The sequence below is a fragment of the Poecilia reticulata genome, linkage group LG15 (assembly GCF_000633615.1).
Source record: "Poecilia reticulata strain Guanapo linkage group LG15, Guppy_female_1.0+MT, whole genome shotgun sequence".
In the NCBI taxonomy this organism is placed as follows: Eukaryota; Metazoa; Chordata; class Actinopteri; order Cyprinodontiformes; family Poeciliidae; genus Poecilia; species Poecilia reticulata.
In genome coordinates, this window is record NC_024345.1 from 26,503,443 (window position 1) to 26,528,901 (window position 25,459).

The 25,459-nt window shown below is 39.2% G+C and overlaps 1 protein-coding gene across 1 annotated transcript in view; it reads left to right on the forward strand.

Annotated features, from left to right (window-relative positions):
• ptk7b (protein tyrosine kinase 7b) overlaps nt 1-21,356 on the forward strand; it is an 84,972-nt gene extending 63,616 nt beyond the window's left edge. Inside the window, exons 5-20 of the mRNA XM_008430295.2 lie at nt 2,528-2,675; nt 5,802-5,932; nt 7,722-7,988; nt 8,684-8,820; nt 8,915-9,050; nt 10,689-10,808; nt 12,007-12,156; nt 12,407-12,554; nt 13,629-13,756; nt 15,189-15,389; nt 16,432-16,590; nt 16,670-16,902; nt 16,995-17,075; nt 18,116-18,267; nt 18,975-19,153; nt 19,273-21,356. Of these exons, the coding sequence (XP_008428517.1) occupies nt 2,528-2,675; nt 5,802-5,932; nt 7,722-7,988; nt 8,684-8,820; nt 8,915-9,050; nt 10,689-10,808; nt 12,007-12,156; nt 12,407-12,554; nt 13,629-13,756; nt 15,189-15,389; nt 16,432-16,590; nt 16,670-16,902; nt 16,995-17,075; nt 18,116-18,267; nt 18,975-19,153; nt 19,273-19,433 (2,531 nt within the window). The 3' untranslated portion in view covers nt 19,434-21,356. The remainder of the gene's footprint in view (nt 1-2,527; nt 2,676-5,801; nt 5,933-7,721; nt 7,989-8,683; nt 8,821-8,914; nt 9,051-10,688; nt 10,809-12,006; nt 12,157-12,406; nt 12,555-13,628; nt 13,757-15,188; nt 15,390-16,431; nt 16,591-16,669; nt 16,903-16,994; nt 17,076-18,115; nt 18,268-18,974; nt 19,154-19,272) is intronic.
• The last annotated feature ends 4,103 nt before the right edge of the window (nt 21,357-25,459 follow it).

Sequence of the window (25,459 nt, forward strand, 5' to 3'; positions counted from 1 at the left end):
ACTCGCTGTTCAACTTCGCCCAGCCTGATTAGAATATTTTCCACGGAATCTTTAAGCTCTTTGGTTGTTTCTTTAATCGAGACTACGTCTGCCGCCACAACATGTAGTGTTGTGCTCATTTTCCGTATTTCTTCCATGAGGTTGGAATCCGAATGTTTCTCTTCGGCACAGCTCGGGTTTGTCAGCAGGTTAGCCGGAGAGCTTTCAGGTGTGGGGCTGGTCCTCGCTGCTAGCTTACTTCTCGTTGCCGCACCTTTGAAAAAATTAGCTTTGTTGCTGCTTGACATTCCGTCGGTGAGCTATTAAAAATCTGGCCTCTTGTGAAGATTATAGAATTTTGGCGTGTCGAACGTATTTCTATCCTGTGAGCTGAGAGGTGTATATTCATAGTAAATGAGAGTAAAATTTGTCGGTTTTCAGGAGCTCCGCTAGCGTGCTGCCATCTTCCTCGGCGGTCCCACGTGACTCCTGTAGAACTGTTTTAATTCATTTCAGGGTTTTCGCTGCCTCTCAATTGGACTTTGACTATGCCTTTCCAAAATCTCCTTTTTTTGTTGTTGTTTTTAGTCATTCAGAGATGCGCTTGCTGCTTTGGGTCATTGTTCTGCTGCATTGCAAAAAAGATAATGAGCTTAAGATTAACAATTGAAAGACAGAAATTCAGGATTTATGGTTCCATCCAATGCAACAAGTCAATTGGTTGTGAAATCGAACTAAGAAATGCTGTCATTTCTTGATTTTCACCTCAAATGATGAGTTTATATTTGTTTGATCTGAAACAATTATTTTTTTAAAATCTCTTAAGAGGCAAATACTTGTTTACAGCACTGTGGACACAGAAATGTCCAGTATTTTTTAAAGTGTAATATCTTTTTTTTTGTCGTCTTAAACATAAAAATTACACATATGACAAAATATAAATAAATTTTTTTATTCAACAATGTTTTTTAAAAAAAGTAATTAGAAATTTAAAAATGTGCCTTCCTGTTATGTGTGGCTCTGGGTCACCAATTTAACAGATTGGCTCAAAGTGCTCCAGGCAAATCCCTGAGTTGGAGATAAAGCTGTAAAATCCTAACATTCACTCACATTACTCTTTCTTTTTTTTATGTGGGTTTTCTCTGCCTTTTTCCAAGTCTGCTGCTGCTGCTGCAAATGAAAGGAGAGGAAGTCGGTTTAAGCACCATTAGTGACGAGAGGAAGCCCTGAAAGAGCATCTAATGTGATTATAAAAGAGTGTACTTGTACCTTCATTTCCCGCCTCCCACGCAGACTGAAATATAAACATAAAAACGTGCAAAGCGAATAATAACTTGATATCCTGAAGCGGAACTGATGATCTGAGTGCAGCGGCTGCTTTCAGACAGTTTGCTGTTCAGGAAGGCTGTTTGTTTTCCTCCAGAAATCTGTTGTTTAACCCAATATGTGTGGCTTTAAAGTTAATCCAGCAGCATGTCTGTGCTGGAGAAACCTGACACCCTTCTTCATTTTAATTACCCACCTGTAAGACTCTCAAATGCTGCGATAACACCTGCATGGGGGGAACAAAACCCAACAAGCTTCCAGTTACAGTCTTGCCGCCGTCGGCCTCTCTAATAGGCGTCATTGTGAGAAAAAGCACATTTATCCTGTTTTTCCTGTGTATTGAGGCCATCCCACTGATTTCTTGGGTGGGCCAGGTGTTCTCTGACTACACACCTTTTTTTGTTCTCAGTTTTTCCAGAACTAACCTTGAGCCTTATCCCAATGCTGCCTCTGGCACGATTCCTCCTCCTCCTCCTAGATGTGAAAATTTGATGTTTTGACCCATATCTTTAAACCTGCAAATGAAAGGATTAGATTTAGGAATATTTTCATGCTTCACCTCCTGTATGGAGCTCAGCAGTTTTCAGGTTTTTATTTTGAGTACAATACTTCCCCTCAGGCTTGTATTGTACAGCAAATCTCTTCCTTTGGCATATCAGAGTAAAGTTTACCCACGCATGCCTGTTTGGAAAATTATTAAATAATATGGGCTCTACCAAGTTTGGGAGTCATTTAGATCTCACCTCCAGATTATTAACAGTCACATTTTGATAAATTGCTAAACTGCTTTAAAAATGAGTACAACCCTGCTTCTCTTCTATTTTTTCCCCATGTGCTGTCCAGCAGCATAGAAATCAGAATTGTTGTCGTCTGAGTGCCACAGAGAGGTCACAGATTTACTTCACAAGAGGAGCGTTATGGCTTTTACCATAATGCTCCACTACAGAGAATACAAGAAAACGCCTTAGAAGTCACTTCTACACCTGCAGAAAGAGAGAAAAGCAAACAATATATCCACTTATAACAGCTTCACTGAAAATTACATAGAAGAGCCCAATTTAGATCCAAACACCTGTGTGTGATTATTCTTACGGTTTATCTGTGTGACTGTTAAGTAGGAAAGAGTTCAGTAATGATTGTGAAAGCAATTGTTGCTGCAGTCAGAACCTGTTCTGCTGCTTCCGGATGTAAACATGCATGTGTTTGTCCGTCTGTCTCACAGATAAGAGCGTCCCGAAGCCGGTGGTCACCCCTGAGAACCAGGTGGTGCTGAAGAACGAAGAAGCCATGTTCCACTGTCGGTTCACTGCGGAGCCTGAACCCACGTTGGAGTGGTACCATGAGAACGAGCTGCTGGTTAACAAGTCTCGGTAAGTTGCTTCCTCAAGTCGTTTCTTCCTCTTCTACTCACACCGGCTGATTGTCCAGATTTCAACTCTTTCTATCGTTTCACAACACAAACTTAAGCATCCGCCTTCCTAAGCTGCTCCACTTTCTAAGTAGAAACCTGTGCATTATCCTCGTGGCTCTCTTTCTCGAGCTTTAGACAAATTGCTCATCGAGGGAAGCCATAGCTGTAACAATGGGCAGTCCGCCATGCATCACTTGAACAAAGCCTTTCTCTGCAGTCCTCCTGTGTTCTCACAGTGAGTGGAAAAGCCCTCAGGCTGCAGTCATCTCACCAGTGCAGCCATTATAAACACACAGTCCATTCGTTCATATTTTGTCCCATTCCAACCTAAAACTTGACTTTCACTGGGATTTTATCAACCATAACACAAAGTAGAGCATAATTAAACCTCCCACATCCGAACTCTGTCAACAACGATGATGCAACAACCATTTGACATTCTTATAATTATAGTAGTCTTTTAGAGAAGAACCGTACAAATGTACATTTTTCCTCAGCTCAACACGTAAGCGTCCCTCAAAAATGTTTTTGTCTACTGTAGATTAGAGATGCACAGTATAGCTGAAAAACATTTATATCGACTAATATGAAACGCTTATAATTATTGATACGTTTTTTTGTTTAAAATATCAGAAATATTGCCATATCGGCAACATGGCCTTTTCTGTTTTACCCCATGCACATTTTTAAGTTTTTGAGCTGTCACATGGTAAGTTTCAGGGTGAAACTTGAAACTGCTGCTGCACAAATTACTCAAAAGGTTGAGCAACTAAAGCGTTTCCTCTTTTCACTTTCATATATTTCTTTAACCAGCTTAAATATCTACTATAGGAAGGGACAATTTTTTATTTGATTACACAATTATTTGTCAGAATAATGAATGATATGAGGCCTGTCAGAAAAAAGTCAATTTTTCTGGACAATAAATTGTCCCAGAATTTATTGCGATAAACGATAATATTGATGTCTTCAGACCATTTTCAGTTACCATTTTGATAATGGCATAATAATGCGAATAAATACAATAAACTTCAATTTTGTAAAGACTTGACACAGGCACTGGGACATTTTCAACCAAAAAAAATAAAATACACAAAACCAAAATCATAAATACAATGGATTATGATGTCACTGTAAGCAAAAATGGCCTTCAAAAAATAATAATCGGAATAGAAATGATCAAGCCCATTTTAATTTTTCCTGTGATTAATTGATTATTGCTTGTTGCGGCAGGCTTATCGATTACTAAAATAATCACTCACAACATCCCTACTTTGTAGTTACGCATTTGTGTAATAAACAAAAGGCATTGATGGCACGATTGCAACACAAAATTGTGTTTGATTCCTCTTTAAAATATGCATTTGTTGGTGGAGGAATTCCCAGGCAGCGTTGTGTTTTGTGTATTCTTGTTTGTTGATGTGAGCTGATTGTAACCCCAGAGAAATGCAGCTCGATGTGGGGAACAAGACTGTTTAGATAACCCTCTGCACATTTTGTTTGACTATCGGATGAAGATTGTTTTTTTAGATGTTTTGAAATCAGGAGAAAATCGACATGTTGAGCTCAAGGCCGTTGTGCAAACTGTGAAGCCGAGTGTTTGTTTATGCACAGAGTCCAGCAGAGCTATGAGGATTTTTTTTTAAGGAAAAAAAAGTCTGTCTTGACTTATTTTCTTGTGAGGTTATTTTAGAGGTTTCCCTCGGAGTGAAGTCGGTTTCATGGCCGTCATGGGGGGGAAAATGTACTCAAAGTCCCGCAGCTCATTTCCCTTCCTCTTTCTCAACAACGAAGCCAAGATGACAGAAGTATCGCTGCCGCCTCAGGGATTCAGTCAATCCTGGACAATTCTTCTTATAAAATAACCCCAAAAGCTTTTTACTTTTCATTATATTAGATGTTGTATGTTTTTTAGTTTTTTTTTACAAAATCCACAGTAACTTTCTCATCAAGCTGTGATGAGCTGCTGATTTGCCTTTAGCGACACTATCACATGTGAGATTTCCATCTCACTCTGGCTTAAGGTCAGTCTTTAATTACTTTGCATCCTTTCCATCACTCACACTGAAACTGCCAGCTACTTGGGTCCAGCTGGCAGCCTTCACCCCCTGAAGGATAGTAGTTTTATTTTTAATTATAGCAGGATGTGGGAAACTTTCCTTTCTTTTACTGTATACTTGTTCTCAGTGGGATGTTGGTTTTTGTTCTACTGTTCCTTTGAGACGTCGGTGATTGTTTTTTTTGTGAATCAGCCCAGTTCAGGCAGGATGATCATACTTGTCAAGGATGAAGGAATTGAGCTGGGAATTTCTTGCTGATGAGTTTGGGTTCGTTGTGCAGAACATTGTTGTTGCATGTATTGGTATGCAGGCAGGGCGGCTGTCCAGGCTGCCTGGGCTGCAGAGGCTGGAGTTTATCAGCAGTTTCCAGGTCCGGATGAACATGAAAATATAGATTTACATGTTCAGATCTTATTCTGTATTTTTCTTTACATCCATCCATCCATTCATCCTTTGGTCTATTCATTAATATCTTCTATTGGTCTATTCATCCATCCATAAATGGCTTTCGTCCATCCATTCATTTCTTGCATCATCAATGTCTTTCATTTATCCATCCATCCATTCATGTCTTCCAATTGTCCATCCATCTGTCCACCCAACCAACCATCCATCCATCCATCCATTGTTCCATCGATCTATATTTTGATCCATTCTTTTATATATACTTTAGTCCTTATCTTTCGTCCGTCCATCCATGTTGCATCCATCTATATTTTGGTTCATCCGTTGATCCATCCTTATATAATACTTTTATCCCTATCTTCTATCCATCCATCCATCCACCCACCCTTCCTTCATTCTTTCCAGACCGCTGTAGAAATATCAGCAATAAATTCATGAGGAACTTTTGCATTTGCAGTTTTAAAATGGCCCAAAAGATGAACCAAGAGCTCTGAAAATTTAAGTCTGAATTGGTATGAAATTCTCACGCCCAGCGTGTGTCGGAGCCCTGGTCAGGTTCTGTCGTATTCATGCACCGATCTCGTCTAAATCGTCTGTTTTCATCTGTTTGTTCTCCGCAGCGTGTCCCTGCTGTCCAACGGCAGTCTGCTGATCACACAAGTCAAACCCAAGTACACAGGAACCTACAAGTGTGTGGGACGTGGCATCGGAGGATCCGTGGTTACACAGACTGCATCTCTCCAAATAGCTGGTACACACATGCGCACACATTAAACTGCAGCTGTTCAATCGGTGACGGACAAAAACCTGTGTTTCTGAAATCCGAGGAGGGCTTATGTTACCCCCTGACCCCGTCCACGAGTCTGCTCTGCACTCCACTCCTTTCACTTAGAGCCAGATATCCGTGATGATGATCAGATTCCCATACGGACATCCGGCCCTGCTGGATCCATTATGCGGCGAAGACGCCAGTGGATCACATTATTTCCAGGTGTTTTCCAGACTTGTTCAGACCAATGAGCTCTCTCCAGAGTAAACAACACCTGGAAGGCAGAGATCATCAGTAACAAATAACATCCTGGTGTTGCTGAAACAGGCAACGAAAAGACGAGACAGGAAAACACCATAAAAATATGTCATAAAGCTCATCATTTTCCAAATAAAAGTACAAGTACAGTATGAATTTGTATTAGAGTCCAAATACATGAACTTGGAAAAACTCCCTACAGAATAGTTTTAATCAGCATCAAGCTTCTCATCTTGCATTTTCTGATGCATGTGCATGCAAGTCCAGCATTGCTACTGAGCTAGGGGTTGGAATTTCTAAGCATTTCAAAGTCCTGATCACCTGATTGCTTTCCTCTTTATCCCAAAGGTCAGGGATTAACGAGAAATGACTGAGTCTGCAGTTTTAACCCACAGAACCACAGATCCATATAAACGCCACATTTCCCAGCTGGCAGCACATGGAATTTTGTGTCACAGTAATAGATAGTCCCATTTCTGCTCCACCTTCTTCATTTTTCAGCATTTCCCAGGTCTGGATAAGTATGGAAAAAGTAAATGATTGGACAAATTGCTGTATTTCCTGACTGTATTCCCTATCCCATTGTTTAAATATTAGTCATTTTCCCTTCCTGTTTTGTGTCTTTCATTTCTCTTTTGTTGGTGCGTTTTTCCTTTCCTTCAACCTTAATTGTGTCTTTTGATTTTTCCTTCCTTGTGTCCCCTCTTATTTTTCATTCCATCCTTTCTTCCTTTCTCTCCTCCCTTATTTACTTACCTCATGCTCTGCATCCTTATGACCTAATTTATTTCCTTGCTTGTGCTGCTTAATTTTATTGTTTCCTTGTGTCCTACCACCCTATTTTCCAAGTTTTTTTCCTTATCTTTTTGTCCTTAATTTATCTTTCTTTTCATCCATCCTACTTCCCTTTGTGCTTGTTTCTTTCTTTTCTTCTGCTATTTTCCCCTCTATTTGTCATTTTGTTTTCCCCTTTCCTTACTTCCCTTCCTTATCATTCTACCTTCATTCATACTTTCCTTTTCTTTTTTTCTGTGTTTGTTTTTTCTCTTTACTTTTTTCTTATGTTTTTTCTTTGTTTGGTTGTCTTTCTCTTTTATTTTCTTTCTCTCTCTCTCTCTCTCTGTCTGTCTCATGAAGTATTAGTGACTTGTATTTGGGTATTAATGCTAACAGCAGATGAAGGTCTTGTGACCTGTAATAGATCTCATTGCTCCTTGTATTTAGGGGCTGCTGATTTTTGGTGACCCACCAAACAGAAGTTAATCCCCCTCTAAGTCCAACCTGTTCTCTGTTTGTCTTCCTTCCACTGGTTTCTGCAACTTGCTCCTAAAATCACAGGACTTACTTTAACAAGACAAGAAATCCCTTAACTGGGAATTAGTGTTGCTCAGGGCCAAATCGAAATGCTTCAGTGACTCTGAAAGCAAATCAATGATTAAATGGAAATCAGTTGGAGCGTTTTAAATCTCTACTTCACGCTCTGTTATTTCCATCTCCCTGCTCTTCACTGCAGATATCGGAAGCATGTCGCCAAAAATGTCGAGGGTGTTCACCACCGACACCATGCAGCGGGTGACCTGTTACCCCCCAGCAGGGAGGCCCGACCCCGAGGTGTGGTGGGAGAGGGAAGGTCACAGGGTGCCCACGGAGGGCCGGGTGTATCAGGAAGACCTGGACCTGGTCTTCAACCGGACGAAAGAGGGAGACTCGGGCGCCTTTACCTGTGTGGCCCAAAACAAGGCTGGGCGCAGAACCCAGGATGTCACGTTCACCGTCGCAAGTAAGTTGTGCTTTAAACAGGGAAACATTTTGGAGCTACTAATGCAAACCGACGATATTTGAATGAAGACGCAAAATAGATTTCACGAAAGGTAAAGTTGGGATGGGATTATGCAGATATCTTTGAGATTATTTATCTCAAAGATATTCCTGTATGTCCCTGTAAAATACAAACAAAAAAAATATTTGTTATGTTTATAGTCGGGGAACATTTTGTCGATGCGGCCATTAAAATTAGGAAGATATTAAAATACTAAAACCCCAAGTTCTTAACTTTGACAGCTTTTTCTTTCACAAATAAGAATAAAAAATAAAAACACGTAAGTGGAAATAAAATGAAGTCATAAAATTTTATTTTATTTCATGAAGAAAAAAACTAAATGGTTCCTTTAAAGTATAAGTAAAAAAAATACAAGAATTTTAAATAACAGTGATTATTTTAATGCTTTGATGAGCATAATTTCCAGTAATTGTGGTGTGATTTCTTGTGTTTGAATAGTATTCTACTCTTAAATCCATAATATTTTTTTTGTTTGTTTGTGTTTTATGACGGAAAAAGTCCAAAGGAAACCAAAAAATAATTATTTTTAGCATTAATTTAAATACAATTTGATCCAAGATCCATCCGAGGGAGTTAGATGTACATGGTGACTATAAACTGATGTTGCATACTGATGACTCTCTGTGCCGCTACAGCTCCCCCGGTCTGGGTGTCCAAACCTCTGGACAGCAGCTTAGACGAAGGTAAACCAGGTTACCTCCACTGCTACGCTGAGGCCAACCCACAGCCTGAAGTCACCTGGTACCGGAATGGCATGGAGATCATACCTGAGGTTTGTTGTTACTCACAGCTGTCTGCTTTTCTTAACAAGGTTGTTGAGAAGTCACACATGAAGCTTTTTTTCCCCTCTTCATTTTGCCGTCCAGGACTCTCGTTTCAAGCTGTTTCCTAACGGCACCCTGAGGATCAACAACGTGGAGGTGTACGACTCTCAAATGTACGGCTGTGAAACCAGGACCGTCGGCGGCCGCCTGTCTGGCCAAGCTCGAGTCACTGTGCTGGGTAAGCTGCAGGGGGAACGCTCTAATGATCAGTACGGCCATTTAAATTCTTTCTCTGCTGAAAGGTTGTGTGAAATGGGTGAAATCAAAATACTTTTTTTTTTTTTCAGAGAAGAAGCAAACACGGGTTAATACCTGAGGGCCTGTGTGTTTGCCTGCTAAATCAGGAATCTGTGTTATGTGGGCTTTATGCAGGGACACCCACAGAGGTGTGAAACATGACTCATAGATGGCGGGTTTGGTCCAAGCTGGAGTTTTAACACCTTATCTCCATTATGCATTCCTGTCTCCTGTCGTAGAGCTAAACCGTGATGGATGGCCAGCATGTTTACTTGATCTCAGCCTCTGATAGGCCACAAATCATCAAGTTGTGTGACATTGTTGCTGCAACACCATTTGGTCACATTTGTCCCTTTGTGACCACCAATTTGTGTTTTATTGGGATTTTATGTCATTCTAACTTTTTAGAATGACTTTAGCTCACCTGATTGGAAAACATCTGTGTGTAATTTAATTTAATTTTAAATCCAGCTGTTCCAGGAACAAATGGAGGGAGCTGCTTCAAAATCAAACTATCTGGCGTATCTGCAAAACTTTGTGTAACGATGCATCATTCGGATCTCACTATCCCAGCTGAGAAGCATGGTGGTGGCAGTATCATGATGCATCATGATGCTGCCACCAGAGAAGCTGGTCAGTCTTTCCGAGCTGCAACTTTTAGATGCATCCCTCCTTTTTGATCAAAGCGCATTCATGTTAGAATGGCCTAGCCAAAGTATGAGTATGTGAGATGCAGTGCTCTGTCCAATCTTACATTTTTCCTCAGTGGTTCTCAATAACTATGAATAAAGAACCCGTTTTTGATTTTAAGTATGGATATAATGACTAATGCATGTGTTAGCAGATTTTTCATGAAATAATCATATTACATTTCTGTGGAAATGTAATATTTTTTTAAATCTATTTTCCCTGGAATTAGGTTGGAAATTGTTTACTGTATTTATATATTTTTGTACATATTTTTAAGAAATTTATCTACCCCTCTTTTCTTTTTCTCTTTTTTTATGTTTTTCTTTATTCAAATACATTGTTGGTTCTTTAAAGCACCTTAAAAGGTGCTTTAGTGTCCTCATATGAACATTGACTAACATGTAGGCGTCTTGACGTTGACAGTTAAGCAGTTAAAAATGACAACAATTTTCCTGAAGTAGATGTTTCTCCAAATGTTTTACAGGTTTTTTTTTTTGGTCGTGTAACATTAGCAGCTCTATAAAAAATTTATTTATCTGGCCTGGGGGTGAAAATGGCTGTTTGGATTGTAAATGTTGCAGACCACTGAGCTATGAGAAAAGAGTGTTGCGACATTTTAATGTCTGTATGTGCAAAGCTGTTAGAAAAAGTGATGCAAAAAATGTATGTACTATTTTATGTTTTACAGAAAACCCCAATAAAATACATAATACTTGGTGCTAAACGTTTAAAGGCTCCGAATTTGTTCGCAAGGCGCTGCAGATCAGTTTGGTTCCATTTCATCTGCAGGGAGAGTTGCACAAAAGAAGCTTTGACCTTCCCCCACCTCCCCATGTTTTCACCGCATGTGTTAACCACATGTAATGTTTCCCTGGAACTTGTGTTTCAGAGCGACTGAAATTCACACCCACCCCCCAGCCGTCCCAGTGCCTTGAGCTGGATGAGGAGATCACCATCCAGTGCTCCGCCAAGGGCAGAGAGAGCCCCACAATCCGCTGGACCAAAGCAGGTACGCATGGCGCTGGCTTAACCTTTGCCCCCCGTTGTTGTAGATCTGATAAGGAAAAGGCTGTCTGAACAATATCTCACCCCAAAAAAGAAGCAGTAGCAACCTGCAGATCTTTGTCAACATTAAGGCGAGACGTGTTAAAACCTGCGTAGTCTTCAGCAAACATTGTGAGGAAGATTTATCGTCGCAGACCTCGTCTCGTTTGTCTTCATTAACCGAGAGGGAGAGCCGGTTCCCTCCTTCATACGCTCCCTGCTAGGGCTGGGTACTTAAAAACCTCATCATTTAATTACATTTCTAGTCTTTGAGTTGTGTTTCAATATCAGTTAGACCATGTTGATTGAAATACTTTGGTATTTGAGTAGTATAAAAGTAATTTATTGTATTATCAATTAATTTATTGTAATTACTTCAGTAGTGTATATATATTCACCTTTTTGAGCAGTAAAATATCTGAAAATAAAACAGTAGCATAATAACACTTTGGCTTAATATGGAGTTCAAAAGATAAAACATGACTGTAGTACCTGAGTAAATTTTCCACCCTAACCGTCTTCAAATTAAACAAAATTGGTGTCAAATATTCATGCTAAGTTTGTGCAGCAAAAAAAACAAAAATGTTTTCCAACTTAAATACAATGGTTTCACCCTAGTGAAGTTGCCACCTCCCATTTTTTTCAAATTAATTTAAATTGGTGTGAAATGCGTTTGTGCAGCAGAAATGTTCCTTTGTGCCGCTGTGATTTTAAAGATATTAATAAATGTCATTGAAAGTCAACCAGTCCCCCACATTTACAAAATCAAATGAAATGTGGTGTCGGTTAACTGTGCCATGTTTGTGCAGGAAATATTTTTGTTTCTGCTGTTAACATTTTTAAGTTATATTAAAAAGAAAATCCAGAGATCAACCTGCTCACTCCTTCACATTAACATTATCAAATATAACTTAATTGTGCTGTTTGTACAGCTAAAATTTTGCAGCGCAGTTGGTTGACGCCATATTTGCTTGATTTTGTAAAAGTGTGTGATTGTGGCTGTGACTATTTGCCAACCACCAAAAAACTCAAGAAGACAACAATTTTATGTGCGATGCCAAGTTAATATAGCGCAATTCAGAGTTTTCCAAATCGATATTGAATTGGAAAACGTATTAATTGCATTGATAAATCGATATTTTCACCTGCCGCTCCCCCCTCAGACGGAGGAGAGCTCCCGCCACATGTGGATCAGAAGAACGGCCAGCTCCGCTTCAACAAGGTCACTCGCAACGACGCCGGCAACTACACCTGCATCGCCTCCAACAGCCTGCAGGGGGAGATCAGAGCCCTGGTGACACTCGTTGTGGCCGGTAAGTCTCTCACAATGTAGAATTTACCCCACACTGAGAGTTTTTATTTATTAGAGGGGTTTAGTGTTGATTTTTCTCATTAAGAGTCAAACAAACAGCATTTAATGTCCTCTGAGTTACTATTTTACTATAATGAAAAGCACCCAGTAGCTGAGAATCCATCGGTGTGAGTAGTCAAGGTTTTTCCCCAGTTGTGTCCTCACATTGATGAGCTTTTTGCTTATTTTTCTGTCCATGCTTGCACATGCAGTGTATGTTCGCTTTAAGGTGGAGCCAGAGCATACGTCTGTGTACCAGGGACACACTGCTGTCCTGCACTGCCAGGCCAGCGGTGACCCCAAACCTCACGTCCACTGGATTGTGAAGGACAAGGTTCTGGGCATCACCAATAACGAAAGGTAAGTGAGACCAGGCTGATATGAAGTGGGCAGAATTATTATCACTTCAAACAACTTTTAACCCTGGAAGAAAAGAATAAAAAGAACTTTCAGTTGCTTTTGTATGAATACTTTGGAGACTAATATACAGCTGTGGAAAAAATTAAGAGACCACTGTAAAATGATCAGTTCTCTGATTTAACTTTTATAGGTCTATGTTTGAGTAAAATGAACATTGTTCTTTTATTTTATGAACTACTGACAACATGTCTCTGAAATTCCAAGCAAAACTTGTATGTATTTGCAGAAAATGAGAAATGGTCAAAATAATGAAAAAGATGCAGTGCTTTCAGACCTCAAATAATCCAAAAAAGCAAGTTAATATTCATTTAGAACAACAATAATAATGTTTTAGCTCGGGAAGAGTTCAGAAACTAATATTTGGTGGAATAACCAGAAGGTTTTCAATGGGGTTCAGTGCAGTGGTTTCTTACTACTTTTCCAGAGCTGTATGTTTTCAGTCTTTTTTTATGTGTGTGTTGTACATCTTTATTGTATATATTTCAGCTTTAGGCAGAATTTCCTGATAAACTATTGCTAATCATTGTCAGAATGACATTGAAGAAATGTTTGTGACTTAGTTTAAGCAAAATTATTCATTTCCCTTATTGATAGCTTATCATTTTGCCTCTAACCTGTAAAGATTATTATTATTGCAAAATGTCCTTCCTTTCCGTTTTCTTTTTTCCTTCCTTGCGCCCCTCCTTTCTTCTTTCCTTCCTTTCTTCCCTTTTTCCCCTTCTTATGTCATTCCATTTCCCTGATCTAAACAATTTGAGATGAACTCTGGTACATTTGAATCTGTGAAGGTTTCTTAATTTTTAATCCTGTTAAATTTAGGACAAATGTCTGCTTGTAGCTTTTCATCCCGCTGGCATGTGGGCCCCTCCTGCTACGTTTTGTTGTGTTGTTTTATCTGACAGCTCTTCACACTTCTGCAGATTAGGTGTATGTCTGACAGTCTTCAACAGACATCTAAACATGATCATTTAAGACAGACTGTGACTGTGATCCCGACGTCTGTGTTTCGTCCAGAATCCAGGAGATGCCGAACGGCTCGCTGATAATAAGAGATGTCACCACTGACGACACGGGTCAGTACACATGTGTTGCTGGGAACAGCTGCAGCATCAAAGACAGAGTGGCTCATCTCTACGTAGTGGGTAGGTTTAACACACACACACACACACACACACAGAGAGAGAGGCATGCTTCCAGAGGTTTTCTTTATCAGGGACAAAAGTGCCCATGTGCAGCAGTGAGCCACAATCACAGGAGCAGAGAGGAGGCATTAATTAAACCTCCACCCGTCTGTCCGTCACCCATGGCGACAGGTTAATAACCTGCCCCACGTCTCAGACGCCACAGCTGACGGGGTGATGGGCTCGGGTTGATGCTGGATCTAATAAAGCTTTACACTCTGAGGCCGATAAAAGCTGAAAATTACAGTCACACGCTCGCACTTTACCTGAACAGAAGGATTTCAGAGAAAGAGAGAGACAATTTAATTTAGTCGTTAGTCTGGGTAGGCGTGACAACGCCGCCCAGCTAAACCCCAACAGTAACCTGATCATTTTAACCTTTTAAGCGGTGAAGGGCTTGATGTTTGCTTCTGTAGAACATGTGATTGTTGCATCTTTCAGACAGTAGGTCAGACTTTTTAAATCTCTAAACAATCTTGCACTGGTTTCACATGTTTGCTAAAAGCGTCAAAACATTCTGCAACATGCAGGGTTGTTTTTGCTGTAAGCCAGGGGTGTACAAAGTGCAACCCGGGGGCCATTTGTGGCTCTTTGCATGATTTTGTACAGTGAGGCAAATATGACCCAATGGAAATTTTTTTCATTTCTTTTATATCTACAAATTTTGCAGACAAATATAATCTTAAAATTACAACAACAACAAAAAAGCTTGGTGCAACCCAAGTTTCTTATTCATTCTAAGTCTTAAATTATTTTCCCGTTTGCCATAGTTTAGTAGTATAATAAAGTCCAGCAACTCTTGCTCAGACTTTATAAATTGAATAAACTGTAAATATTAACTTTGGCTGATTTCTTTATTGAAACCGCAGACTTGTACAACAGGAATGATTTACAGCTACCAATCATTCCAGTTACCAAGAAACGTAAACCAGACAAACGACATCTAAAAGGATTTCAAATGTGTGGTGGATGTGCAACGTTTCTTTTTTTATTTTGTTAGCAAATGTTTTGTCCCACTAGCTAGCCTGGGATAATTATTTCACTGGCAAGAATCTGTTCATCATAGACTCAGGTTTAGAGTTTACTTTATGTCATGAATGAACAGTCTGTGCTGCCATAGGATTTTCTATTAAAACTCAAAATCTGTCTTTTTTTTTTTTTAATTGCCATAAATTTTTACTGTAAATTTTAATTGTAGCCTGTTTTGCTTGTAAAGTGTAATAGATTTTGCATTTTTTGTGAATTTAAGTGGTAGCATATCCCTTCATTGTAGTTTGATAAACTAGAGGCCCCAGACAGCATCCCGCTTTAGGCCCCCACAAAGCTAGAAATGGCCCTGTCAACATGTGCTTTCAATATCCATCCATCCATCCATCCGTTCTGTGTCCTGCAGACAAACCTCCTCACCACGATGACGTTGAGGATGACAAGGCTCCGTATAAGATGATTCAAACCATCGGGCTTTCTGTGGGGGCAGCCGTGGCCTACATCATTGTGGTTCTGGGACTGATGTTCTACTGCAAGAAGAGACGCAACACCAAGAGACTGCAGAAGGGCCAGGATGGAGAAGAGCCAGAGATGGAGTGTCTCAACGGTAGGAAACGGTCTCTGGATTACACGAAGACACCAACAAGCTTCCTAAGACCTTTGGTGATGAAAAAAGCCCAAGGCTTAAAAAGTTCAACTTAATCTTGCCAAACTCTTCAGCTCTCGTTACAAACTTTGGCACATTTTTCAGATTTACTTTTTGTGATGGTAGGAAAGAAACAGCTTTTTCCTAGAATGCTTTGTGAACAAGTTGGCATGACGATGGTGTTGGCAAAACCAATACAGTCATCGTCCAGACATGCAAGTTATTTTCTGACTTATGAGAATCATCACCTCCTTATGTAAAGTGCATGTCATCATGTCTTTCCCATTTTGAACAGCAGCTACAAGGATTTGGATTTTTTTTAGTGCTGTCATATTAGAGACAGGCAATTTCTGGCCTATTTATTGTGGGGGGAAAAAGAGGATAAGATTTCAGATTTATTGGGACAACAATAACCTATTTATTAATGGTTATTGGTCAGAGCAGTATTTTAATTGCCAAAAGATGTTACTGATGCCAATTCATTTGTAAAATGACCTTTTAAAATTACCTTTATTTTTGTTATCACAGTAAATAGCACAAATTATTCACTTCATTATGGATTAAATTATAAAGTCTAATGTCACCCATTCATACATTATACCCTAATAGGCCACCGGTATATGATTGAAAAATATTCAAAACAGTTAATAAGTTCTCTTTTAAATAAATGTCCTCAAATTAAACATTGTGAGGTTATACTGGTGCAGTAAAAGGTGAATTTAAGTTGAGACTTTTTACACATTTTTATTAGTCCTACCATTAATTATGAACTCCTTATATGGTCGGTTCTCTTTCCCTGCTTTGTCATGCTGAAGATGTTGCTAACTGTCTTGATATTTGTCGCCATCTTGTGTTAGTTGTGGGTATTGTAGGTAAAACATACAACAGGATTTATCAGAGTGGAGATATTGGTTGTCTAAATCTGTGAATTTTTATCATCATTGGTTGTTGTTTTTTTGTCTGTTATCTTTGACCTTTTGTGGATGTGCGTTGTTTTCTTCAGGAGGTGCTGTTCAGCAAAATGGCCACACCACGGCGGAGATCCAGGAGGAAGTGACACTCACCAACATGGGCACGGTCGCTACAACCGAGAAACGCCACAGCCATGCCAGCGATAAGCTCCACTTTCCCCGTGCAAACCTCCAAACCATCACAACACTCGGTAGTTTAGCCCTATTATTTTTTTTTATTTTTTATTTTTTGTCCGTCTGTTCTAATGTGTTTGGTGAATGTTTGCTCAGGTAAAGGGGAGTTCGGCGAGGTGCTGCTGTCCAAAGCGAAGGGTATCGAAGAGAGCGAGGTGGAGGCGGTGGTTCTGGTGAAGTCACTGCAGTCCAGAGACGAGCAGCTGCAGAGCAACTTCCGCCGTGAAGCCGAGATGTTTGCCAAGCTGAGCCACCCCAACGTGGTGCGACTGCTGGGCCTCTGCAGAGAGGCGGAGCCGCACTACATGATCCTGGAGTACTACGACCTGGTACACACACAGGAACTGAAACAAAGAAATAAACATATTGTTTCAGTTTCTTTATTTTATACGATTTTTGCTTCTTTTTTTTCTCATGACAGGGAGATCTGAAGCAGTTCCTGAAAATTTCCAAAAGCAAAGATGACAAGGTGAAGTCTCAGCCAATCAGCACCAAGACCAAAGTAAGTCCTGAAGGTTTTATTTTTGCTCTAAAGCTGCATTGTATGTCACATATGCTTCAAAGCTCTATTTTGAGATTTTTATGCATTTTCCATATCCAGGCTTTTTGCTCAGAATAGCTAATTTCATAGTTGGATGTATAAAAAAAGTTATGTAGCTTGGTGATCCAACAAACCAGCACCCTACTGAGAAATTTAAAAGCACTCTTCAGTGTTCCTATGCAGTCTTAACAAGTATATACTTTGACTGGGTGATTTTCAGAGCTCAGACAATCAGAGAAAGATAAAAATTGGTTTAAATGTTCCTAAATTTCTTATTTTAATATACAAGACAACTTTTGACCGTCTGTCATGTGTGCCGCATCAAAACTAGATATTTTTTTTTAAATCAAGCCAAAACTATTATGGTTTTTAAATGACTGCCAGATAAACATTAACTCATTTATAATTCATTTGTTTTATACTTTAGGGGTTTTTTCTTCTGGGTCTGCATCTTCATCTGTGTTGCCAAACTAATGATCCTGTTTGAAACTATTCCCTCTATAATGGTCTACAAATTAATCAAATTCCTGCTCACAAAAGCAGGCCACTGGGCTTCACTGTGCCAGACGGTCTTTCATAACATCTTATATAGCAGTTCATATTCAGTTTTATACAAATATGGCTCCAAAGACTGAAAGCAATATTGGAAAAATAATTATCTGTTTTGAAAAACGGTTAAAAAAAGAGGAGAATTATGTTATTTATGAGCAGTGCTGATGTTTACAGACTTTCTGACACCAAAACATTAGAAAATATTTTATTTAGAGATAAATAAAACACTGAAGTTGTCTTTTGTTTACGTTTTTGCCTGTTGCAACTTTTGAAAGGAGTCATTTTACAAAGAAAATGAGGTTATATCAGGTCTCTAACCTTCTGTGAGTGTTTTAATGTGTTCATTAAGGAAGAAGTGCAGCTATGATTATCTATCTGTTCCACTTTGAATGTTTCATGAAAGTTACTTTACGCTGCTCTTCTCCTTCGTCTTTTTTTCTTCTCTCCAGGTCTCCATCTGTGCCCAGGTGGCTCGCGGCATGGAGCATCTGTCCAATCACCGCTTCGTTCACAAAGACCTTGCTGCCAGGAACTGTCTGATCAACAGTCAGAGGCGCATCAAAGTGTCTTCACTGAGCCTCAGCAAAGACGTCTACAACAGGTCTGTTACAAACACAGTTATACAGCTGCAGCTTATCATTGTTTCAGTAACAAAGTAGAAAAATGGATTTGTACCTAAAGAAATATCAACCAATTGAAAAGTATCTCCATGTAATGTATAGTATATGTACCCAATTCTGGATGAAGGCCATTCCTCCAGATCTTGATTTACAACAGGAAGGATCTCCAGTAGCAGTCAGTCTTGCAATGAATCTGAAGAGACCTCTGACTGAAGACTGTTGCTGTATCATAGTTTGACATCAGTTGGTAGCAAGCTCTGCTAATCCATCTCATTTGCTTTTGCTGCTCCTTTTAAAATATGTCTGGCCGTATGATTGGAAAGCCGAACAGAGGGACGTTGGAGTATGGCATATCTGTCCCGTTCCCGGTTATGATTGATGGAAAACGTGTTTTGAACTTCTTTTTTTATTATAAAAACTGTCCGAAAGTTTTTATAATAATAAGACCAAAAATCCTTGCAGCTGCACAGCATCCAAAACCAAAATGGATTGATTGTCTAAACATGTCTCAATCAGACCTCTGATATGCTGCCACCATGAGAAGAACAGTGGCAGCATCCACTGCATACCCAGTGGATTCTGGGTTTTCATTTGTTTTTTAAGTTGACAAAATAAACTCCCAACCTGATTTCACTGTTTGAATTGAATGTGGGTCTTATGTTTTTTGTTTCTGTGTGTTTGTGCGCAGTGAGTATTACCACTACAGACAGGCGTGGATCCCTTTGCGCTGGCTGCCAACAGAGTCCGTGTTCGAGGACGATTACTCCACCAAGTCCGACGTGTGGGCCTTTGGGGTGCTGATGTGGGAAGTTTTCAGTCTGGGAGAAATGCCGCATGATAAACTGAGCGACGACGAGGTTCTGGAAGGTAGGGCTGATTTCTTTCTTCAAGGTTTTTTTTTTTGTTTTGGTTAAATAGTTGGAGAAATTGGTTCTTTGTCTTTAATTAAATTTAACATAAAAACCTTGTGATGTTTTTTGCTGCAGATCTGAAGATGGGAAAGCTGAAGCTTCCCGCTCCGGATGGATGCCCCTCCAAAATTTACAAGCTCATGGTCCGCTGCTGGGCGCTCGGCCTCAAAGAGCGCCCCTCCTTCACCGACATCGTCAACGCCCTGGGAGATCAGCCCTCTGACAGCAAAGTCTGAGAGAACCGTCCACAAACGGAGGAGGGAACCAGAACTTCTGACCCTTTGTCCCTCTGAAGCACAAATGCTGGATTACTAGTCTCACTCATTTCAGGGAAGAGGTTTGAAGAGAGAACTTTTTTTTAAATTTTTTTTATTTCAGTTGAAGGTGGGAACTAGACTTTTGCTAAATCAGTGGAAGCGCGATGATGGAGGAGTTCGGCTTTAGATGCAGCATTTATGAGTCTCCACACGGTCCGTCTGCAGCGGCTCACGACCTCAGTGCCTCGACCCCACGTCACACACTCAACCTAGCTGTCCACTGCCACCTTGTGGGGATGAGAGGAATAACGCTCTGCTCCTACCATTGGAGAATTTCCCTGAAACTAGTGGATTATCTGTGGAAGGAGATCTAGCTTCTTCATTTTAAAATATTTCATTTTTTAATGGTTACAAACAGGCTAAAAAGGTCTGGAATTGATTTCAGAAGAAAAGCAGGAAAAGAAAATGAGAGAGTGGAAAAAATGTCCTCTCCCGTTGTCTAAATACAACTTTAATTTAGTCATTTTTTTCTTTCACCTCGTTCTTACATTCATCCTTCCTTGTGTCCTACCTCTATTGCTTCATTTTGCCCTTTTTGTTCAATCTGATTTTTCCTATGTCCTTCCATTCTTATTTGCATCAATAATTTCTGTGCGTCTCTCCTTCCCTCCTTTGTTCTTCTTTTCCTTCCACATTTCTTCCTCAGGTCCCTCTTCTTTTCTTGATTCCCTCCTTATTGTTCCTTCCCTCTTTATTCCGTTCCTTCCTTGTCCTTCCCACCTCCTCTTTCTTTTTATCCTTCCTTCCAGTTTTTCTTTTCACCAGGTAATCGAATTAAATCTTGCCATACTGTGTATAAATACCGGCCATTGTTTCATGCTGAACATTTGTATTCCATATTTCAAAAAAGAGCATAGAGGACTGAGGAAGGTTGAGTCTGGAAATGTTTTTTTTTAAAATAAATCACGTGCAGGAGCCCTGTCTTAAATATTTAATCTGCTCCTTTAACCTTTGAGTCCCGCCGAACTCTTTTCACTCAGTCATATGCGGATTAAGGAGGAGGCCTAACCAGGCTCGCATGAAGGGTCACGGTCTGTTACGCTTCCAGTTTAAAACATCATCTGGCTACACTTCAGGAACAAACTGAAACAAACTTTTTCTTAGCCAAAAATCTATATCAAAAGGACGAGTTTATGCTGTGTCAACTTCGAGGTGCTTTTTGTCTCACCAACAATGTCAACAGTTGCAGGGATTCAACCCATCACCATGTTAAACGTGCAGCGTAACATTCACAGAGGTCCAATCATATTTTCTATCTTTTTATTTTTCTGTTTTTTTTGTTTGTTTTTTTTATCAGTTGATCATCACACCAGACAAAGTGTACATAACGTAGAAGCCATGCACTAACTTCACTTGAGAGGACACCATGTTTCTTTGTGTAGAAGGATGCACAGGTACCTGTTTATTTATGATGAAGGTCCTGTTTTCTTTTGTTTTAACTGTTTATAATTGGTACTTCCATAACATTTTTATGCTACTTTTGTGTTCACATGGTCCATCTCAGTGTGCATCCTAACAGAATATGCTAACAGTCGGCACACAGGAGGTCAAAAACGCTGACTGCAGGTCACCTGGACTCATTTAAGTGCCTAGAAAATGAAGGATTATCCTAACAGTCTCCCCCTTTTTTACATTATCTAATCAAATACAAAGGCCTTTGTTTATGAGCTTGTTTTTATATGTTGTTTGGTTTTTTATGAATGCTAGGCACTCAAACCTAGACCTTTTTTTTTTTTTTTTTTTTGGTTTTTTTACTCTGCTTGAGCAAATGTTCACAGTAATCAGATATATTCAAAAGTATACATGCTGCTGTCAATAAAGGTGCACAGTGTTTTTACTCAATGTGAGTTTTTTGTTTTAACTATTACAGGTTGCAGAGTTCAAACTATGAAAAATAATTAAACGTATTTTTAGCACTATCCAGGGCAGAACATGAGTGGAAAAACATTTCCATCTGCAGACTTTCATGTTTTCTTTTTAAACCGAAATACATTTTGGAGCATGTAAACCATATACAGGAAGTAACTTGGTGTAACTGTGTGTGTTGCATTGTGATGACCTAGCGATCTGTCCATGGTGTTCCCCGCCTCTTAGGCAATGACCGCCATTACTCTGCATGGATAAGTGATTAACAATGTGGTCGTTTCTCAGGTAATGGATAACTTCTTTCACCTTGTGCGTTTCCTCTGGCTTCAGTTTTACACTCCATTGATGTTTTATAATGGCTAACTTTGAGCCTTCTTCCAGTAGCAGCCTCCACACTGAAGAGAGTTGTCAGGGTGTTGCTATGTTGTTTTTAATAGATGGACAAAGGTTGGATTTTTAAGTTTCTGCCTGGCCTATCGTGGCTCACGACTAGTCAAGCTAAAACTTTGGGGATTTTAGTACAGAAGTAAAACTTTATTTCTATAGCACAATACAACAGACCAGACCAGACCATTCCACTGATCTCGAGTCCAAAGAAAGAGTTGGACGATTTGGGGATTATTAAAATAAAAGGCTGTCTTCATCTTGGTGTGAAGCACCATAAACCCTTATCACAGATCTATTTTTATAAAACATTGATTCCAAGATTAAATACAAACTTGAATAAATAAAATGTGATGTTTTTCCCCCTTCCATGTTCATTCTCCTCCCCCCCCCCATTGAGTTTTTAATTGTTTTATTCTTTGTCTATTCTTTCTTCCTTCCTTCATCTCCATGTCCTGGGTTTGAATCCTGGCCCTGGGCCTTTCCCTGCTCCTTTTCTTTCATACTCTGCCTTACTTCCTGTATATCTGAAGCCCACTAGGTTAAAAAAAAACAAAAAAAAAAACTTTTTTTTTTTTTTTTTTTTACAAAAAGAAAAGTTCAAAGTACAGACTGTAAACTTTGCAAAGTTCAAAGCTGCAGTTTGTCAAATTTCTAATCTGGTCTTAAAGACCTCACAGAACGTTGAGGATTACCCTTATTGACCAGTAGGGGGCGGTAGATTCCCTGTGTAAAGAATGGGAGTCGTAGAAGATTTATTAGTTTTCACATATTTGATGAAAGCATGAAATATGAACACTGGACTGGCAGTACATAGTTTAATAATTTAATAATAGTTTAGTAATTTTAGACAACTGTTGATCGTTTTCTCAATTATCGATGACTAACCTCATGCTAAATGTTTGAGACAGGTGTGAATAGTCATGTTCATAGTTTTATTGATCACCAAGGTTTGTTTATGAATGAGGTTCCAGCTCTTATCAAACTATAGTCAATCTGTTTTCTCTGAGCTGATGTCGCAATAAGTGGATATATACCCAGCAGCTCCTGAGAGAGGAAGCCTGTCAGAAATATAATAAAGCATCTGTTCTAACCTGCCTGTTGGAAGAAGCAAGTGGGAGGAGAATCAATACCTTAACCACTGAAGTGCCTCTTGGCCAATTTTTCTCTAACAACATTTTTATTACATTTTTTTTTTTTTCGTTTGAGGACATTTTTTAAAGTGTCTATTCATAAAGTCATGACTAATTGTAATGCACTTAGTTAACGCTGCTTGTTTTAGTTGTCATGGCAACCTGGATTCTTGCGGTTACAAGGACGAAAATTAAAGGGCAGATACTGAGACTTAAACATTAGACACACACGGTCTGGCGACTCCGTAATATCTGATAAAAAAAAAGGTAATTTAGTCTGATCTTTCCATCTGGGTGTGACTATAAGATGTTGATTGTAACTGATTATGGTTTCTCATATAAAGAAAAACTTTTGAGCTATCTGACTGCCTTAAGGGAATTTTGTGGTGCATATTTTCTCCTCTAAAAAATGTGTACTACATGTTGGAATGCATAATGCAAGCAACACTTAGTGGCATCCCTGGTAAAAAATAATTACATATTTTATTGCAGCATCAAAATCAAAGCTTTTATTGTAAGAACATGTATTTATTGAGAAATAGTTTTGATACAATTATTTGTTCCTCTGACAATTAATTGTAATTGAAGCATTAATTGAAGACTAAAACTGAGTCTTTAGAGCAGCAAACCCTTCAGGTGACGTTTATGACTACTGTTCTGTAAGGTGGAGAATCTGTGATGTTGTGAATACAGGATACAGTTTGAATTTTAATTTATTTAATCAGGACAGTGCATATAAATCAACATGAATAGATTAAAACAAACATGTAGAGTGGTAAAGGAGATGCACCATCCTCACAGGCTACAGCCCTAAATGCAGCTGGACCTGGTTCAATTCCAGGTTCTGGGCATTTTTTCTGTAATGTCCTCAAATGCATTTGCAGCAAGGTGATAAGATTGTACCACAATGGCGCTGTATTAACAACCTTTTGCACAGGTAAAGATTTTCTTCTTTCTTGTGCTATTTGTGTTGCAAATATGAATAAGATGGGTTCAAAACAAGTTGTTTTTTTGCATCATCTCTTTTACCAAGGAGATATTTCCTTGGAGTTTTGGTATGTTAAAGAAAATAAACTGCACAAGAAGTAGGCCAGGATAATTGGATGTATCAAAACAAGGACACAGATACAGAGAAATGCATCGTCTCTCAGTTGAGTTTAGTGTTTTTGTATAACTGTTTGCAAAGGTCTGTAGAAATTCAAAATTATAGCTTAGCTATTGTCAAACAGTGTTACACCTGGTATTTCAATTGATTTGCAGATTGTATGAGTTTATGTTCTTTTTTTTTTACCTCTTAAAGGTCAGTGTAAAGTGACTTAACTAATCAAAACTATATCTGAGCATGGCATAAGGAGTGTTCTTCTCATGACTACCTTCAGCAATCAGATTTAGTTTTCCTGGAATCAAAATGAAAAGAATCAAGGAGTGGCTCTAGACTTGCACAGCATCAATTTCAGTCTGATGTGTCGTCAAACTGAGAAAATATTCAAGACCTCAAGGCCACCAGCAGAGGGCCTCAGAGAGCAACTGAATTCCATTCATCCATTGTTTATACCCGCCGTTGGCATTGGGTGAGAGGCAGGGTCCATCCTGGTCAGGTTGCCAGGCCATCACAGGGCAACATGGAGATACACAGGACAAACGAGTCATGCAGTCATAATTTAGAACCAGTTAACCTAACAGCCATGTTTCTAGACTGTGGGAGGAAGCTTCAATACCCAGAAAGACCGTATGGGCTGGGAGAATATGCAAACTGCATGTTGCTAGACTGGGTTCAAATGCCCACAAACTTGAATGACTTGAGAATAAACTTGACATTTTATGTCAAGTTTAGTCAAGGTTAGTCTTTTGTTGCTTGGCTCACATTGTATGTCATTTCTGACTAAACTGTCTGATGACTCTGTTGAAAAGCTTTTTATAACATCCAAAGTACTACTGTTTTATTAAATATTTGAGTTACTGATCAGGATGTCAAGCAAAACATTTGGTTATAGTCACAGAGCTTACTGAGGCAGCAGCTCAGGGCTACATGGTTTCAGGGGTGGCAAAATACTTTATTTTCTTAATGAATGGAAATCTTGGAAACATTGTTTTTCATATGTTTCCAGAGAAAACCTGTAAGCCCATAAACATTTTTATGTAGATGACAAATATAAAGCTATTAGAAAAAAGTGATGCAATTTTGTCATCACTAACCAAACACAGGCATGTCGGATAGCTTAAGTATATGTTCTACACCACCTTCTTTATTTTTTTCAGAGTGCATTATATTGCCACACAGAGCTGACATAGTTACTTTGGCATTTGGGGTCACTTTTGTATGGTTGAAAACATTTATATAAAGGGTGCCATGTTTTTTAAGGAACCTATAGGAAAAAAACAAATGCACAGATAAAAACTATTTTTCAGGTGGACAAGACATAAATGAATACACAAGTACTATTATGCAATAGTACTCTTATACCTGATAGGCATCTATTAAAATTTGCTTGCCTAAAAGAAACATATGGTGGATATACCCCCAGACTCGTTCTGGCCCATATTCTCCAAAAACCAGCCTTG